Raw genomic sequence first — 19,379 nt, forward strand, 5'->3', positions numbered from 1 at the left:
TCACACGTTTCTGGGTTCTGTCTCTGAGGTCGTACTCGTCTGCGTCCAGAGTCAGAGCGGTTTCTCAGGAGGGTGGCAGATTAAGGCCTCTCGGGTCGGTCCCATCAGAACTTCCTCCAGGATGGACGGGTGGACGTCAGCAGCCTTCAGGCTCTGAACGAGTCTCTGGACCGTCGCCTTCCTGCCGTCACGTCGTCTCCACTGAACCAGACCGGCCAGAACAGCCGCCTGAATACTGAGAGAGTGATCGGACCGGCAGCGGAACACGGCCTCAGCAGACAGACCCAGATCCATCAGGACCGACTCCCATTCGGCACCAAGCCGGGACGCCAGCCGGGACAGCTCCTGGTCCGAAGGAACCTTCTGGAGAACCGAGTCAGGAAGACGGCAGACGTCTGCAGAAAGAGCGAGAGTCCAGATTATAATCTGACTCACAGATGATCCAAACTTCTTCAGATTCATTCTCAGAACTTTCTCTGGATCGATCTCAAAGTTTGTTTCCAGATTAAAATCTCATTTTGATTCGGATCTCAGATTTATGACTTTTTTTCAAAAGTCATGATGACGATAATCTGAAGAAGCAGCTTCATGTGACTCACCTCTAATCTGAGAACCATCAAACTTCAGATTAAAATCTCAGAAATTAAATAAATTCAAATAACGTTTATAACTTTCATTCTCTGTCTGCAGGCTCACAGCAGAGGGGCCTGTCCTGTTTGGCCTCCTCTCATTGGACGACAGCATCAACAAACACAAAGAGGAAATAACACGATCAGCTGTGTTCAGTCAACACACAGAGTGTGTGTGTGTGACACACAATTAATACACACACACACACACACACACACACACACACACACACACACTCAGGTAATCAATAGATTCAATACAACACTCGTCCTGAATGGCGTCTGACGTTTGTTTATCTGCAGTCAATAGTTCTTCTGCATTAATGTGTAAATATAAATAAAGTTCTACAGTTTCATGTCTTCTGTGACTGAATTAAATGTTTGTTTCACCAACAACGCCCTCGTTTTCATTCTGTAACATCACTGACTGAACATAACAACAACAACAACAACAACAACAATAATAAAACTTGTCTAATATTGTGTAACTGATTCATTTGAGGTTTGATGTTCTGACGTTGTCACATGTCATGTTTGAGTCCCACTGATTTTTTCAACTAACTAGACGATGACACACATTTCCTGAGATCTGGAGGCCTTTGTGAGGATAACGAGCCTGACTGAGCCTGACTGATCCTGAGCCTGACTGATCCTGACTGATCCTGACTGAGCCTGACTGATCCTGACTGAGCCTGAGCCTGACTGATCCTGACTGAGCCTGAACCTGACTGATCCTGACTGATCCTGAGCCTGACTGATCCTGACTGATCCTGACTGAGCCTGACTGATCCTGACTGAGCCTGAGCCTGACTGAGCCTGAGCCTGACTGATCCTGACTGAGCCTGACTGATCCTGAGCCTGACTGATCCTGACTGAGCCTGAGCCTGACTGAGCCTGACTGAGCCTGACTGAGCCTGAGCCTGACTGATCCTGACTGATCCTGACTGATCCTGAGCCTGACTGATCCTGACTGAGCCTGACTGAGCCTGAGCCTGACTGAGCCTGACTGAGCCTGAGCCTGACTGAGCCTGACTGATCCTGACTGATCCTGAGCCTGACTGATCCTGACTGAGCCTGACTGATCCTGAGCCTGACTGAGCCTGAGCCTGACTGATCCTGAGCCTGACTGAGCCTGACTGATCCTGACTGATCCTGATCCTGACTGAGCCTGAGCCTGACTGAGCCTGACTGATCCTGACTGAGCCTGAGCCTGACTGAGCCTGACTGATCCTGACTGATCCTGATCCTGACTGATCCTGAGCCTGACTGAGCCTGAGCCTGACTGATCCTGACTGAGCCTGAGCCTGACTGATCCTGACTGATCCTGATCCTGACTGAGCCTGAGCCTGACTGATCCTGACTGAGCCTGACTGAGACTGAGCCTGAGCCTGACTGAGCCTGACTGAGCCTGACTGAGCCTGATCCTGACTGAGCCTGACTGATCCTGACTGAGCCTGACTGAGCCTGACTGAGCCTGACTGAGCCTGACTTACTAATACTTACCTTCTCAGACTTTAGCCTCGGTATCGTCACTTAATCTGAACCTTTGTCACAAAACCTGGACTTTACTGTCAGATTGTGATTTTGAGTTGTATCTCAACATGCGACATTTCAACATGTGACCTCAGAGTTGTGACTTTGTCTTCAAGTCTCAGTTTGTCTTCAGATCTGATACATTTTATTAAAAATCTCACATTTTCATGTTTACACACATGAATTCAAAGTTTCACTCAGAAATCTTTGAACAGTTTTAAACAGACTGCGGAGTCTCTGTGTGGATCCAGTCCAACACACTGCTGTGGTCCAGAATCAGGTGCTGTCTGTGTGTCTGTGCTCACCTGTGGAGCTGAGTCCAGGTGCAGGTGCAGGTGCAGGTCCAGGTCCAGGTCCAGGCTCAGGTCCAGGTCCGGGTCCGGGTCCGGGTCCAGGTCGTGTCTGGAGCTCCAGCAGCAGCTTGTCTCGGACCCAGCTGAAGTCGTCCAGAGCCCGCAGGAAGGAGTGGAAGGCCCGGGGCCCGCGGCTCGGCAGGAGGTCCAGCAGCTTCAGGGTCTTCTGTCTGTTTGTCGGCTGAGACTCGATGTGTTCCACCTGAGCCTCCGTTAAAATGTCGTCCTGGTACAGGAGCGGAACGATAGTGTCGCTGACCAGCAGCTGCCCGGACAGCTCCAGCCGGTGTGCCCGCAGCAGAGCTCTGTGTGCCGGGTCCATTTAGGGGAGGACAGCCGGTCCTGCTCCTATAAAACATTAAGTTGTGTTGTTAACAACTATCGTGATGATCCATCATGAAAACTGTGAGACGGTTCCGGCCCGGACAACTACATGTGCTCAATGTTATTATGTCCGACTCGAAACATACGAGCGGAACTAATGTTGAGCCAGTGTTAACCGCTCGCTTTATATTTAACGTTTTCCCGTCAAGTAAATCTTCTAATTGAGTGAAAGCCGTCAGAAATTCGTTACGTGTTTACATTTTGTGAATAATTACGAACAGTTCTTCAATTCGGCATACATGAGATACACCAGGTATCATTACCCTTTAAGGAAACCTCAACGTTTCGTCCCAACTCTTGTTTCAAAAGCCGTGGACAGTAGCTAGCAAACAGCGTAAGCTAATACTTAAATGAAGCTAATGCTTAAATAAAGAGTGTGTATGAGATCAGTCAGACTCCGAATGTGAAAGAATAATCTGATTTATCCGACAGGTTGAAATGCGATTTTCTGTCAAGTGTTAATAGTGAACAACAAACGACGAAGTCTATAAATGGGACATTTTTCACTGAAGTTCGGCCTGATGGTCTACAACGGCTCGTCTTGGGGCAGACTCACTTTAATCGACTTTATGACAACCTATATTACATATTTGAAATCACCAGATAATCATATTCATTTTTACATTCAGTTAATAAATGAAGCTCCGATGCCGACAGGGAAAATCTCGATGTTTGGACCGGACCCTGTTCGCCTCTCCGTGCTGATGGGCGGTAACGTTAGCCACAGGCTATGGCAAGGATTACGTTTTTTTTAACGAATGTAGATTATATTTTTTTTTTTCAATATAATATCTGCCGAATTCACATGAAGACCATAGAAAAATAAAGGGTCCCGTTCTGTAAGTGTTTGTAGTTAGTATGAACGAGCAATCTTAAAACTGACAGATTCATCTATGGAGTTCGGCTCAGTGGTTTCCATACTGTAGACAAAGACACGTGTTGAACCAAACAGTATTAATTAGACTTAAATGAGCTGAAGATATGAAATAATAACTGACTAATATTCAGCTACTCACAAGATAAAAAGTAAGGTTTTGTGTTCACAGTCTCTTGCTTCCATGTTCAGGACATAAATCCAATTTTCACGATCCAATATTAACTTGTGTGTGTGTTTTTTTTTTTAAATGTATCTCCAATAGGTGTAATATATGCCGAATCACCGAGAACACCCCACATGTTCATGAGGACTCATATGTTTTAGTCTTCCTGGTGTTTGTATTTACTGACAACTGATCAAACCTTAAATTTGAAGATTTGTGACAGGAGTTTCTTTCTTCCTCTTCCCATTCTGAATTTCTCTTCTTTTCAAATGTTCAATTGTTTCATTCAAATTTTCTTCAGTTTCATAATAATGCAAACAAAATGTTGAGATATGAGAAAAACTATTGGCCAACTGTTTCATACTTTAGTCTTTTTTCAAGTATTTTAAACATGTCATGGTAGAAGCTAAATAACACGCAGTAATAAACAGACATAAAAACATCTCCATGATGAAGCACCATATAAAAACTTTATTTCATGTCTGGAGCTGATCATTGTTACAGAGGCAGAGCTGCAGCCAGCTCGCGTCAGAACAACAACATATGCTTTCAGTCTGTGCAGCTTCTTTACAAAAATGTACCAGAAAACACAGTGTGACACAATCAATAAATACTTTCAAAATCAAAACAGGCCGAGAGCTGCAGGGCTCAGCCGCCCACAGCGGTGATATGTACAGAGATGTGCAGCGATGGTCCTGCTCCTGGTGCTTTATGTCCAGTAATAAAGATTTGTCATTGAAAGGCTGTTTACGTCTGGAGGTCATTGATCAGCGTGACATCACAGCTGAAGAAGAAAAGAAGCGACCTTCCTTCCATCATTCACCTCCGTACAAAAATAAAGATATAAAGAGGAACATCATGACAGATATTAACAGAAACATCAGGCCGAGTCGTCAGTCACATCCAAACTGAGTCCCGTTTACCTGAGTGACCTACTGTTAAAGAACTGCATGATGGATTAAAGAGCCCCGCCCCTCCAACACCTGGACGAGTGACGCTGCAGTGGAGGCGGAGCTTAAAACCTCACAGCTGCAGGTGTTTTTATAAAGGATCACATTCAGAGTCACAGACAGGAGTCAGTCCAAGTCCAGATCAAAGCTTTAACTTTATAACGTCGTGTTCATGAGCAGGTGGATGTAAAAACTTCACCTTGATTAGAAAACAAAAGTACTCCCATGGTAAATTATAATTATGAGATTAGATGTTGACTTTTTATCTCATAATTCCAATTTAAAGGTAATATTTCTTTCCTCAGGTTTTCTTCTTTCTGCTCCACAGAGCAGGTGAGTCGTATCTGGTGCCATGTTTGTGTAGACGGAGGATGAGGATGTTCCAGCTGTGGTGACCGCTGCAACAGGTCTCATAACGTCAGGTTTTATGTCATAAAGTTCTTTTGAGGGATCGAACACCAGCTGAAGACCTGACATTTACAGAAGCTCATGTTTTGTGTCATTGGGGTTTAACTTAAAATGTACGATTGTTAAATGGAGTTTGGTTAAATGTTCTCCACGCAACACTGAAAGCAGAACTGTTTTATGAAACTTTCACGATGTGGTTTCTGGACTTCATTCAGCTGAATTCTAAATTAATTAGTAGAATTCACACTTTGTTGGTTCCGAGGTCCAAAAACAGTTTAAAGGTGTCGTCAAATGTCTGCCTGGTTTATTTCTCAGAATTGTTTAGTTTCTGATTTAAATCATTCCACCAGTTTTCTTCTGTATTATTATAATATTATTATTGTTATTATTATTATTGTTATTAAGCGTTAACTGGCCGACTGTAAATCTGGTCTCAGATCTGATGCCGTCTGATCGTCAGAGTGAGAGTTCTGTGTTCACGTCAGGTCCAAACAAAGTGAACACGATGTGATCTCTCCCGGGTCTTGGGAGCAGGACCAACAGGTCCTGTGTGACACCGTGTCTTTGTTTTTCTGTGATCTGATTGGCTCAGAGCTTCAGAGTACTACATCCAGCGGGGTCAAAGTCTAACAGGAGCCCGGAGGGGTCAAACTGTGACTGTGGCGTCAGTTCATCTGAAAACAACACGAGGACGTGTTTGTTTTCGACGCAGCTCATCGATCAGGAAACGTCGTCCTGCTGCCTCACAAACGTTTGGACGCGAGTGAACTCATGGTCGTCCAACCACGGCAGCCAATCAGAGGGCTCCGTTTCCTGAGTTTGAGGGTAGAAACAACAAACTCTGACTGGAGGAAATGTTGATTCTAGTTTCTGTTTATAATCAGTGAATAAAGTTTACTGAAGTTCCCCTGACTGACGTTTATCAAACGCGTCCGCGGTCGATCCAGTGACGCTGCAATAATCAGAGTCTCTCATTGGGTTTTTTGAGTTGATCAGTACAAATAAACAAGATTGTTTTGTCTTCTGATGATGAATTCAACATTATTCTGGACTTCTGATCAAACAAAACAATAAATATATAAATAAATAAATTGCTTTAGTTGCTCTTGAGCATCTTTAATTTTTCTTAGTTTACAGTTTTTACATCCACTGGATATTAAAGTCTTGATGGATCAATAGTGTCTGTAATTAATCAACAGGCAGGTCTCTGTTTTTAACTAATCGACTGATTGATTGATTAATCACTCAAATGTTTGTGCTGCGTTGATTTCAGACACTTTGTGGCTGCGATGTGATCAAACGTCGTCACCTGAGCTCAAAGATCCAACTAACCTTTATGAACACAACGTGTGGGAACAACAACAGACGACAGCTGTCAGTCAGAGTCGAAGCAGATCCGTCCTCATCACGTCACATCAACCATCCTGCACTCCTCGTCACACAGACAGGAAACATCCAGGTTACATTCTCGTCTTCCACACTGAAGGTTCAGATTGTGACGCTGATCAGTCGGTGAATCAATCATCAATCACCAGACTCTTTTATAATCACAGAATTGTCTTAATTTCAACAAGTGTTTTCACTTTTTCCTGACAACTTCTACACTAAATGATTCACCAACGATAGAAAAAGTGTGACTGCAGTTCTCTCTGCAGACGACATCGAGCAACCTGGATTTCATCTGTGACTCAGAGATCTGTGGTCACGTATGTAACTTATTAAGTCTTCTGCCAAGGAGGTTTTTACCCGAGTGTGTGTGTGTGTGTGTGTGTGTGTGTGTGTGTCACACCGTTTTCAGGTGGCTGGTATCAGTGAGTGGGTACCAAAGGGTTCTGTGGGGCCTTGGCGGAGGTTTGCACTCTACTTTGTGCTGCTGTGTTGTGAAGCCGTCAGTGCTTCAGCATCACTGCATGTTGTACGTCGAGTGTATCGAGGACTGAACGGGATCTGACCTCCTCCTGCGGTTGACTCCTCCCCCTCATTTTAGCGGGTCCGTTTGATTTCCCGGGTCCTCACAGGAAGCAAGGCATGATGGGATTGGTCAGTGGTCAATGCATTGCGCTCGTCCTGCTCCGCGTCTACACGTTGTAGGTGTAGTCGGTCAGGTAGTCCTTCAGTCTGTTGGGGAGCGGCAGATCCTGGACCTGCCGCGTCGTCCTGTTGATGGCGATGCGGCAGAGGTGCTGCAGCGCCGGCGTGGCCGTGTACACGGGTTTGGTGAGCAGCAGCTGCACCGTGCCGTTGGGAGGCGTCGCAGAAGGCTGAGAGTTCGACGGCGCCTTGTCGCTGGTCCTGGACAGCTGGACGTAGTGCTCCACCAGGTGGACCACGCTGTCAAACTGCTTCAGCTTCGGCTTCACCAGAACCACCGAGTCCAATTTGAATTTACCGTGTTTGTACTCGATTCGCAGGTTGGTCGGACCCGCTGACGTCTTGGCGGATATGGTGAACAGGTAATCTCTCTGAGAGCTGTCCCGCACCAGGAAGGTTCCCTCCGAGGCGTCCTGCAGGATCTCTTTGGCCTCGTTAGCGGTCAGACTGCCCCAGTACCAGCCTGACACCAGAGAGAAGAACCGTCAGAATATACACAGGAAGCAGTCGGAACAGAAACAGGAAACACAGGTAACTATGCATCTCCATGGAGACGTGGGCTTCGGGACACACCTGTGTTCTTCAGGTCCTTCATGGCTAAGGCGATGCGGCTCTCGTCTGATTCCACAGTCCTGGAGTTGTCGTCGCCTCGCCTGTCGCTCTCGATGCCGTCTGTGGACTCGGAGGACTGGCAGGTCATTGGACAGATCCAACCTTCAGCCTAGAGTTAGGCCCACAGCTCAGACATGGGACGAGGTCTGCAGCAGCCAGACGAGAGGGGAGAGGGACCCTGACTGGGTCTGAACCGGTCCGGACTGACCTGGGACAAACCAAATCCATCAGAACAGACCGACTGAGCTCAACATTACTGTTATCTTTATTATTCATCTCATCAAACTTGTGTGCGAAATAAATAAACTGAATGAATAAACTGCAGACTCTCTTCTCACACTGAATTACATTGAAAAATTCAATGATTTAAGATAATATTGTTCATACATAAAAACAGGAAGCACACCGAGGAGGATCAGAGACGTTTGAACACCAACAGAGTCTCTGGTTTCATTCTGCTCACAACAGATTCACTCAACAGCACAACGTGGACGTTTTCATACAGCTGATTACTGTGAATATCTTCAGACAACACAGGACATCTGTGCATGAAACCTCTGACATGTTTAATGTTGTCCTTTGTTTTAGAAACCAAACAATTCACTGGTAAAAACCTACAATCACTGGAGTACATTTAACACACTTCACAGTCAGCTGTGGCAGAAAACATCATTCCTAATAGTTCCTAATAGTGGATTGTTCTATGTTCATACATAACATCGATCTCAAAGTCTCCCTGACACGTTATTACGTGTTTACAGAACTGACGAGACGACTTTAATCTTCAGAAGATAAATAGTGTTTTATTGAACAGATCTGTACACCAGCTTACAAATGAGGCAGCCTTAAATTACTAGAATTTTGAATGGAATTTGGTGCAGTGTGACGTGTTATTCATTTTATATCTAAAGAATCTAATCAAAGTAAATACTGGTGTTTCTGTGGGATGTAAATAACAACATACACATTCAACATATTCACACACACATCCTCAACATAAAACGATGAGACTTTTCAATATAACTATAACGCTCCTTGTTAGAAAAAGATTTTAGAAGCAGCTGTTTGTGTTCAGCAGACCTGCCGGTGTTCTGATCACCACGTCAAGTGTTTGTTACATGTAAATTATGTTTCAGGCAGGTTACTACGTCAGCAGGAAGATGAGGGGACGTCAAAACTGCTAAAATCTTGAATAGAATTTGGTGTGAGGTGATAGATTCTTCTGTCTGTTAATGTTTAGCGGAGCAGTCTGGATTTTTACTGAGGAAATGTTAATGAGAGGAGCAAAATCTTCACTGACTGATAAACTGAATGATCAAACTGACCTAAAAGGACAAAAACACAGTTTCTACTGTTGTACTGTGTTTATATGTGGCGGACCCTGCCACCTCTCTGTCTCCACACAGTGTTCTGGGACCTTATTGTCCTCTGAGGACGGTTTGTTCATTCACTGATGGAAATAAATGGTTTTATTCCCTCGTTTATATTTCACACAGTGGCCCTTTAATCCACCCTCTCCATGAGCCCAGTCAGTGTGTGTGTGAGCCGGATCGACGCCGCTGGTTCAATTCAACACGTCCTGATATTATTTTATTGTCAGCGCATGTTCACACCGCCAGCGACGTTAAATTGATAAAATAGTGAATGGAGTCTGGTGCAGCGTGTTCGTGCACAGCGCGCAGGTGTCCACACCGACCGGACCGTCTGAAACACGACCGACACACCGAACAGGACTTCATGTCGAGTTCTGAGACACAAACCAACCTACCTGAGATGCTCTGCACAGCTAGCTGCTAGCTAGCCTGACGTTAGCTCAGAAGCAGCGGTGCCAGTTGACGGTCCGTGTAGAAGAACCGGACCTATCCGCGGCACCAGTCCGCTCCGGAACCATCACTTGTAATAAATGTCCTCTCCTGCTCGCTAATGGCGGCTGACACACAGCGACACTCCGCTCAGCGCTCACACGTCAGGGTGTCGGTTGGGACGGATTACAGCTCCGGTCAGAACCCCGAACAACAAAACACGGATTCAGTCCCGAGACCCGGAGAGCGAGCAGAACCGCGTGTGCGACCCGAACATGGTGTCCGTCCGTCCGTCACTGTGCAGCGGACACAGCGAGTCCAGAGAGCCGCCGAATAACGACAATATCACCATAAACACAAAAGAAGCATTTCCAGGAACTTTCCAGGAATACAGTCACGTGGTGCCGAGAGCAGCGATTTAAGGTGGACCGACACTCACACACACACACACACACACACACTCACTCTGTGCCTTCAGGTGCTCTCCCAGATATTTAAATTACAGGTTGAAGGCACGTGCACGTGGTGTGCGGAGATGTTGTTTTGAGACTTGCACAACACGCGCGCGCGCACACACACACGCACACACGCACACACACACACACACACACACGCAGGGTTACTGAGTACAAACAGGGCCGTTTCCAGGATTTCAGGCCCCCTGAGGTCAGCCCCTCTCTGAACATGATAGGTGCTGGAGCTGGAAGTTCTGCAGCGGCCTCTAGAACGGGCCTATAACATAATAACACATGCCGAATTTACAAGAAGGTCCAAATAATTAAATATTTGTCAGAAACAGTTCTTCTTAAAGTTTATACGTTTCTCTCAAGCCGACAACTCTCAAAATTGTGTAACTTTTTAAGGGAGTCTGGGGACGGGCTCTCTCTCCTCCCCTCCTTGCTGTTGTTGACTGCAGCTGATGATGAAAACATTCTCAGATTGTTGTAAATGATTGTAAATATCATCAGATGTGACCCTGTGACGTCACTGACCTCCCCTCCCTGTTTAATTACTAATCATGAGCTATATTTTCTGAAAGATTTAAATCAAATCTTCTTTAACTTTTTCCTTAAAAACCAAGTGACTGAGACAGAAAGCTGAAGGAGGAGCCGGTGACCTGTGGCTGCATTGTTACTGTATTATTCTGTTACACTTGTGTGTCTGCTCTTATGGATCCCTGATAACCTGATCACCTGTCAATGATCACCACCAACAGGGATTCCTGCACTGTGAGGGCAGTAAAACACAACAGAAGTCTGAGAGTTTCATAACATTAATTCAATGAATTCAATTTGGAATAAGCTCTTTTATTTGTTTCTGTACAGTATTTGTTCAGAACACTTGTAATGTACAATGAACCCACTTTTACTAGAACTGTATTGATCCTGACTAATTGATTAGCGTGTTTCACCCACGGGATGTCCTTGTGTGCGTGCTCCATGAATTTGAGTGGATATGCTCGTTAAAACAAACAGTGAGCTTCATTGATCAGCGCTGACTTCATGTTACATCACATTACGACCCTCACTGAGCACATTACTCTGGAACCAGCTGCAGACACAGACAGAAAACAGGCCTGTTCTCTGACTCTGGATCTGTTTCTTATGTAATCACATTTTTCTAGAGTGAAAAGTTGAATCTTTGAAAAGTGTTCATGTACGTCAGAATATCTCAGTGTTCCAGAAACGTATATTTTGCCCCAATTATCAGAATCAGTGTTTTTTTTATGTGATTGCTGATAAAATGAATTAACACAATGATCTGTAAAGTAACTAGCAACTAAAGTTATCAATTACAGTAGTGGAGTAAAAGGTGCAATATCAGAGTGTCCCTATTACAGATCAGCCACCTCGGAGGTGTAGTTTAGCACCGTACTAAAGTAAATGTACTTGATTACATCCCGTTAATTCTCATAATTAAACATAGTTTTGGTTTGTATTCTTCCTGTTGGATTGTAGACGTACTTATAAACCAAATTGTGCCCCAAAACAAAACCCACTCTTACCCTAAATACCTAAATATGTTCTGATAATTGATTTAAAATAAACAAATGATTTGATTATGCTTCAGTTGAATGAGCGTCAACATATGGAAGTCCTTAAACTAAAGAGAGTCCTGATGCAGAACGTTCCATTTCAGATTAATATACATTATTATATATAATTATTGATCCGAGTTTGAATGACTTTATTGTAGCAGCTGGTTAAAGCTCATTAATTATTCTATAGCTACATAACATTAATACACTCTGTCACGGGGTTGTTAAACACGCCGGTGCAGCAGGTGGCGCTGTGGATCGAGTTCCGCCATCAACCGTAGAAGAAGAATCTGAGCGGCGAAGAAGAAGTTAGCGCGGGTGTTTTGACCGGTTAGCTAACGGCTACAAAACAGTTAGCAGGAGCTGAGAGGCCGCCGCCCGCTCGTCTCTTCACCGTGAGTTTATTTAATGAAGCCACTTTAAACTTTAACATGAGCGACATGTTTTATAACACTGTTTTATTAACAGTCGGTGAACATGACGGTTAGATTAACTGTGATTTAACTGAAAGCACCGTTTCCGTTTGCATTAAGAAGAGTGACGTTCTGCTGAGCCGTGATTAACTGAATCTGTCATTTCTGTCGTTGTTTTCGGTTTAACGTAAACTTCCATCCGACAGAAGAATAGTTAAGACACTTTATGGATCGATGGGATGTTGTGTTGTGCTCGGCGCATGATTCACTTCGTCCAGCTGTTAATGTTTACCCTCAATCTTCCGTTATTGTCGTAACTTTAATTTGAACGTTTATGAGTTCACAGCGCTAATATGAAGAGATTTAAACTGTTAATAACTTTGGTAGAACCTCATCTCACTCCGACTGTTAGAAACGTTGCACTTCAGCTGGTTAGCCTGATAGTTTTACATAATGTGCAGCTGCTACAGGTGACTTAAAATGTCTGATTTTTAAATGGAGTCTGTCTATGCCACCAGTCAGAGATGGATAATATTGATTTATTGATATAGGCTCTGAGTTTGTACCTGATCATTTAGATGTTTGTGTAATCTGAACCAATACAAATTCAATCTGAGGTACTAAACTTGTATTTGATGTTTACCTCCGGACTGTTTCAGAGGGTAAAACTGTAAAGATAAAGCGTTAATAAAGTGTTAACACTGTACATTAATATTCAAACAGCATAAATAACATGTAGATAAAGTAGTTAAAATGAGCTCCTCATCAGGCAGCTACCACATTAAATATCTGCTTTTATTAGAATGATAAAATGAAAGAAGTCCAGTCACATGATATTCTCTCAGTGTCACTTTGTCACCTGTGAACTCTGGGAGTATTTTTACACGGTGGTGATTCGTTTCGTCTTGTGAAGGTGTTTCTCCTCACAGGGCGTCACAGAGAAGCCGTCATGGAGTCCACAGAGAGCAGATTCGCTCACCTGCTGCAGCCAATCAGAGAGCTCACCAAGAACTGGGACATCGATGTGGCGTCAGAGCTCAACGACTATTTAGAAGAAGTAAAACCTGAATTATCACGTCAGAAACAGCTGACTGGCATGTTCAGAGCCTGAATTTGAAGCCTCAGTTGAATAACCGGACCTGTGTCTGTGTCTGCAGCTGGATGACATGTGCATCACGTTCGACGGAGGGAACACCAGGCTGAACTTTGCAGAAGCGGCTCTGTTGATTCAGGGCTCAGCCTGCATCTACAGCAAGAAGGTCCATTTAAACTCAGCACAAATAAAACCAGTGTGAACTCAAACAGCTCAGCCTGAACGTCTGTGTGTCTGTTTCAGGTGGAGCTGCTGCACAGTCTGGTTTACCAAACTCTGGAGTACATCAACGACAAAAACAAGAAGTGAGACCATCGTCGGGTCCGACTGAATGATTCTGTTTTTGATAAACAGCTTTAGGTGATGATGTTTTTCTGTTTGTTCCTGTCAGACGGAACAAACAGACGGCAGCGTCTCAGGAGGACGGTGCAGACGGAGCAGCGAGCGACCATGATGTCGACGATGTTGCTGTGGTCAGAAACAAATACTGACTTTTCTTTAAATATGTCTTCATCAGCTCAAAATGTTTAGAAATAGTAAAGACATCCACATATAGTAGTGTTAAAGCTGATGCTCTGCAACGTGCCCACAGATCAATTAAATTAACAGAATTTTGAATGGAGTTTGGCTCAGCCTCATTACATGATGAGTCCACATGAAGTCACTAACTTGACACTTCAGTGTCAACTTTAGTAACTCGAACACATAAACATCAACTTTTTAATAATTACACTTAAAGTTCTGTTTATCAGTACTGATGCCTCCTCTCTATCACTGTCACAAGGCATTCTGGGTAATGTAGGAAATCACTGAAACAATCAACTGTCGGCTGTTTGTCTCCTTCAGTTCACCCCTCTGGACCTTGATGTCTCCAACGAATCACAGAAGGCCGACACCCACACGGTCAGTTCATTCCTGTCTCTCTCTCTCTGAGCACCTGTCTCTCTCTCTGAACAGTTCCGACCTGTCTCTCTCTCTCTGAGCACCTGTCTCTCTCTCTCTGAGCACCTGTCTCTCTCTCTCTGAGCACCTGTCTCTCTCTCTGAACACCTGTCTCTCTCTCTCTGAACACCTGTCTCTCTCTGAACACCTGTCTCTCTCTCTCTCTCTGAACACCTGTCTCTCTCTCTGAACACCTGTCTCTCTCTCTGACCTGTCTCCTGCTCAGTCGGCCTGTGTCGCTCCTCTTCCTCCGGAGTCTCTGATTCCTCCTGAAACTGCAGAGAAACAGAAACTTCCTCTCATCAGGTCAGTTCGTCTTCACGTACAAACTGTTTTATTATGAATCACGTCAGAAGGTGAAATGTGACGTCAGAAGGTGAAATGTGACGTCAGCCATGTGTCTGTGTCAGTGTGAAAGGTGAGGTCCTGTGCAGTCTGAAGGACTTCAGGATCAACATCTTTGTCCCTGGAGATGAAGATCTGATCCTCCTCACTCTGGGATCGGCTGCTTCCAGACTTCTGCTGGACGAACGTCCTGCAGACTCGCTGCAGCAACAAGGTGATGAGAGAAATCAAGCTTTAACAGAAGCTGAGCAGCAACAAAATACCTCAGACACGAGCAGCCACCAGAAACATGGAGTATTACTGAGGAAGGAATCTGTTACTTTGAGACAAAAGTACAAATATCTCATTATCAGTAATAAGGTGTAACTTCACAAATTAAGTTTTAATACTACATTTTCTCAAACAGTTGCAAAGTTATGAGCTTTATTGAACTCTTCCAGAACTCGTCACCTGCTTTAGAAAAAAAAAGTAAGAGAAGAAACAGAAGTGTTGTCACTCCTGATCATCCTTCTGCTGTGAATCATCAGTAGGTAGATTTAAAGGACCCGGTGAGAGTCAGAGAGTACGAACTGAACAAACATCATTAAAGACTCAACAGTTATAAAATGTTCCTGCACTGAATGTGACGACACCTTCACCTCTGAATGTTTAATGTCTCCGTCCAGACGCTGCTGCTTCAGTCCTTGCTGAGGTGGAAGATCACGGAGGCGATGCTGCTGATGGTTTTGTTCCTTTAGAGGAGAACCACATGGAGTTAGACCAGGACCCGGAGGAGCACGTGGACCGGCACCAGGTCTCAGCACGGATATTCTTAACAGTCCCATTAGGACTGTGTTCAGATGTTCACGTTGGTCTCGTCTGTGTTTAAACCTGAACGCTTGTCTCGTCTGTCAGGCTCCCAGTGAAGGCCGGATGATCCGAGAGAGACGGCAGGTGGAAGACGACAAACTGAGGCGGAAGGACGAGTCGAGGCCGGCGGTAGGTTCCTTCATCCTGACAGCAGAGAGACGTCAAGACTATGTTCTTTAAATGTTACGACTTCAGTCTCATGAAGTGACAAGTCTTATAAAACCACAACTTCCATCACATTATCTCAGTACACGTCCACATGGACATCAGCTCCTGACTCACTGACTGAGATGTCTTTCTTCGGTCTCAGGTGAACATGTGGGCGCTCCACGACCCGTACGCTCAGCTCGGGGAGGACAAACCCTTTAAATCAGGTGAGCTACTGGACTCGGCTGTTTGTGGACCGTCATGTGGCTGTCCTTGTTCACGGAGTTGTTTCCTCTGTAGGAAAATGCTACAAGGTTCCTGAAGGTCTGGACGAGGGCGGGAAGAGGAAAAGAAAACGGCCGGCTTCACTTCAGGACTTCAGGAGCTGGTTCAGAGGAACCTGTGAGCACGGACCACGTCTGATCTGTTCTGTGGTGACCATGAAGCTTCACTGAGGATTCACTAACCGCTTTCATTTGTTTGTTGCAGTTGATCCTCCGGAGCACAAACTAAAAAATGGACCCACGTTTACAGGTAACATGACTGTTCCACTGGTAAATCTGTAAATACATAAAGTCCTGATGTTTACGACAGAAACAAACCGACCACGTGACGTCACAGTCAGACATGAGTGAAGACCAGAACCACTTCTGACGCTTGTTTCCTGTGATAAAAGAGGACGCTGAGCGGAGTTACACTCATTGCATGTTTTGAAAAATCAGTTTAACATCGAGTCTTCATGTGACGCCAAGTTACCGGAGTCTGTTTCTGTTCTGAGTGAAGAGAGTCAACACTCACATCTGATCTGCAGACGTGAAGCTGGTCGTCTGTTTGATCGACTGTTTCACTGAAACCAGGTCTGATTCTGTCCGTCTGTTTCAGACCTGAACTACATCTACATGAGCACCATGAGGGACAAGCTGAAGACCAGGAGGAGGATCTACAGGAGAGCGGTGTGTGTGTGTGTGTGTGTGTGTGTGTGTGTGTGTGTGTGTGTGTGTGTGTGTGTGTGTGTGTGTGTGTGTGTGTGTGTGTGTGTGTGTGTGTGTGTGTGTGTGTGGATTATGATGTCACTCAGGGTGTGCTTAACGATGTGTCGTGTGATGTCACTCAGGGCGTGATCGTCTCTGATGAGGAACTGAGGCGGACCTTCCTGCAGCCGGAGGAGGCGGGGCCACAGCAGCAGGGGGAGGAGCCTGTGGATGGATTCAGACACCCTGACCTGCTGGGTACCTCAGCTCCTCTTTATAAACTGTCTTCTTGGACCGACTGTGACTCTTTCACAGATGTTTCTAATATAAAGTCTGAATTAATCTTTAAAAGGTGGAGACGACGACAACTCTGACAACGAACACGAAGTGTTTCCTGATGACGGTCCAGCAGAGTTTGCTGGAGGTCCAGACTTCATCCCAGCAGGTAAAACACACACCTGCAGGTCTGTGTGTGGTTCAGATACAGACAACTAAACACAACCACAGCAGAAACACACACACACACACACACACACACACACACACGCTGTACAGAAACACACACACACACAGACGCTGTACAGAAACACACACACACACACAAACACACACACACACAGGTTGTGACACACTGTGTTTGTGTGTGCAGACGCTCGGAGAGATGAACTGAGTTATGAAGATCTGGTGAAGCTGCGTGTTGTAAGTGATCAGTACATCCACTCTGTACTCACTAACAGACCTCTGATCAGTGGGGGTTGGGATCTTTTCAGAACACTCTGTGGACTGTGTGTGTGTGTGTGTGTGTGTGTGTGTGTGTGTTCAGGAGCAGCTGGTGGTGAGCAGCAGGGACTACACTCAGGAAACAGCTCTGTCTCGAAGAGTCAAAGACTGGGAGGACAAGATCCGACCGGAGCTGTCTCTGCAGGTAAAACACACCTGAGATGATTTGTTCTGACCCGTCGGGTCGTGTTTGAGATGATAACCTGCAGCCTCACTGTTCCTGTGGTGATCATCAGGAGGAGCGTCCGGTGTTCGACATCCACGATTACGGCGACAGGATCGTGGGAGCGCTGAGCACCGTCGGTCAGCGCAGATCGTTCGCCTCCATCGTCGCTGGTTTGGACAACTTTGAAGCCTGCAAGTACCTGCTGGCTTCACTGCAGCTGGTAAACACACACACACACACACACACACACACACACACACACACACACACACACACACACACACACACACACACACACTCTCTCTGTCTGACATAACTTTGTTCATATTTGGTTGTTGCTTGTTCTGTTGCTGTTTTTAAAAAACAGAAAGTTAGTTAGTTCGTTAGTTTTTACATTCTTTCAATTCCTCGCTGCTGCTTTTCTCTTCATCTGTGGTTGTAATTAAGCTGATCCAACAGAAGACGTCACTGGACTTTTCACTCTAGAGTTTCGTGAATGTTTCATCTCTTAAGATGTTTTCATAAAGGAACCGTTCACACAGAACAGTTCTGGAGCTTCACAGTCAAACAGAGTTGCAGCGTTCTGCTGAACAGCTGAAGCAGCTGAGACTTGATTTAAACATCAGAAGTCTCCATCAGCTCGTCTGCTGTGATCTCAGTCTGCAGCAGAGAACACATCACTAACTGATCTCAGACCAGATTTACAGCCTCCTGACTTTATATCATCAGGAGGAGGAGAGGATGACTGAGGTTTTACTTTCTGGGTGAACTGTTCCTTTAAACTGCAGTGTGTTGAGCTCTGTGAGTCACTGTATTCAACTGTGTGTGTGTGTGTGTGTGTGTGTGTGTGTGTGTGTGTGTGTGTGTGTGTGTGTGTGTGTGTGTGTGTGTGTGTGTGTGTGTGTGTGTCAGGCGAACGACTACACGGTGGAGGTGGACAGTGTGCTGGGTCTGGAGGACAGCGTGGACTCGATGGGTCTGACTCTGCTCAGCACTCACAGAGCGACGGACAGATTCAAAACTCTGACGGCTTCAAACTGAAACACGGACGATGGAATGTGACAGTTTGAACTTCTTCACTGTAAAACGTTTCAGTCGCTCTGCTCTGTTTCCTGCTCGTGTCGTCTCGTCCTTGGATTCAGCCCATCGTTGAATCATGATCTGTTTTAAGGTTCTGATCAGAAACATGACCATTATAATTATGCTGACGTGTTTCTTAAATATGAACATCTGTAATGAAAACCTGTCCATTGATTCATTTGTTTGTTCATAACCAAAGACAATAAAGAGAGTGATCCTGCGTGTCTGTCCAGCGGAGACACACAGGACAACCACACTTACAGACTCACGTTTGACTTTCTCAGGTTTTAGAGAACAGACGCTGAGCGTTTGTTCTACGTGTTGAAAGATGAACTGAATCCCTCTGCTGTCGCCTCACAGCCACCTCACGGTTCACTGACTGGAGCTGAAGCTTTGGAACGTGCTCCATGTTATCTGTCATGTTTCCAAAGTCAGAAACAACCTGAACAAAATCTCCACTTTTATTCAGCGACAAATGTTTTGATAATGAAATGAAGCGATCTTCATCCTGACATGAAGTCGAGATCTTTGAACTGAACTGACGCAGATTCTGAGAATAAAATCTGTAAACTTTATTTAACACAAACATTTTAGAAGCTTCAACCGTCTGGAAACCTTCTGAGATTTACTTTTGTATGAAGCTCTGACCAATCAGAGTGAAGCGGCTGTGATGTCAGACTGTCAGTAGGTGCACAGGAAGGGGCGGGGCTTCAGCTCTCATGGACCTGTTGTTTATAACAACGACAGATGGAG

The 19,379-nt window shown here is 45.1% G+C and overlaps 3 protein-coding genes across 6 annotated transcripts; 1 reads left to right on the top strand and 2 right to left on the bottom strand.

The window, feature by feature from the left end:
- Window positions 1–6: 6 nt before the first annotated feature.
- On the bottom strand, window positions 7–3,602 carry cradd (CARD and death domain containing adaptor protein). 2 transcript variants are annotated; one of them, XM_030440636.1, is made up of 3 exons: window positions 3,523–3,602; window positions 2,468–2,863; window positions 7–395 (listed from the first exon to the last, which is right to left on the bottom strand). In XM_030440636.1, exons 2-3 carry the CDS (start codon window positions 2,835–2,837, stop codon window positions 52–54), a joined length of 714 nt encoding a protein of 237 aa, XP_030296496.1. In that variant the 5' UTR covers window positions 2,838–2,863; window positions 3,523–3,602; the 3' UTR covers window positions 7–51. The 2 variants fall into 2 exon arrangements, with proteins under 2 accessions (XP_030296496.1, XP_030296495.1); XM_030440635.1 differs by lacking the exon at window positions 3,523–3,602 and having other exon boundaries at window positions 2,468–3,220.
- A 2,795-nt stretch (window positions 3,603–6,397) lies between these two features.
- On the bottom strand, window positions 6,398–9,905 carry socs2 (suppressor of cytokine signaling 2). 2 transcript variants are annotated; one of them, XM_030440650.1, is made up of 3 exons: window positions 9,769–9,905; window positions 7,962–8,203; window positions 6,398–7,851 (listed from the first exon to the last, which is right to left on the bottom strand). In XM_030440650.1, the coding sequence occupies exons 2-3, from the start codon at window positions 8,086–8,088 to the stop codon at window positions 7,376–7,378; spliced, it is 603 nt and encodes a 200-aa protein (XP_030296510.1). In that variant the 5' UTR covers window positions 8,089–8,203; window positions 9,769–9,905; the 3' UTR covers window positions 6,398–7,375. The 2 variants fall into 2 exon arrangements, with proteins under 2 accessions (XP_030296510.1, XP_030296509.1); XM_030440649.1 differs by having other exon boundaries at window positions 7,962–8,208.
- A 2,173-nt stretch (window positions 9,906–12,078) lies between these two features.
- Window positions 12,079–18,882, top strand: ncaph2 (non-SMC condensin II complex, subunit H2). Of its 2 annotated transcripts, none has more exons than XM_030440584.1 (20): window positions 12,079–12,235; window positions 13,167–13,310; window positions 13,411–13,512; window positions 13,590–13,651; window positions 13,738–13,819; window positions 14,193–14,249; window positions 14,515–14,594; window positions 14,699–14,847; window positions 15,299–15,426; window positions 15,528–15,611; window positions 15,793–15,856; window positions 15,930–16,031; window positions 16,119–16,163; window positions 16,512–16,582; window positions 16,744–16,858; window positions 16,953–17,045; window positions 17,250–17,299; window positions 17,424–17,525; window positions 17,617–17,766; window positions 18,459–18,882. In XM_030440584.1, the coding sequence occupies exons 2-20, from the start codon at window positions 13,203–13,205 to the stop codon at window positions 18,585–18,587; spliced, it is 1,773 nt and encodes a 590-aa protein (XP_030296444.1). In that variant the 5' UTR covers window positions 12,079–12,235; window positions 13,167–13,202; the 3' UTR covers window positions 18,588–18,882. The 2 variants fall into 2 exon arrangements, with proteins under 2 accessions (XP_030296444.1, XP_030296445.1); XM_030440585.1 differs by having other exon boundaries at window positions 12,106–12,235; window positions 13,183–13,310.
- The last annotated feature ends 497 nt before the right edge of the window (window positions 18,883–19,379 follow it).

Source organism: Sparus aurata, chromosome 14 (genome assembly GCF_900880675.1).
Source record: "Sparus aurata chromosome 14, fSpaAur1.1, whole genome shotgun sequence".
NCBI lineage: Eukaryota > Metazoa > Chordata > Actinopteri > Spariformes > Sparidae > Sparus > Sparus aurata.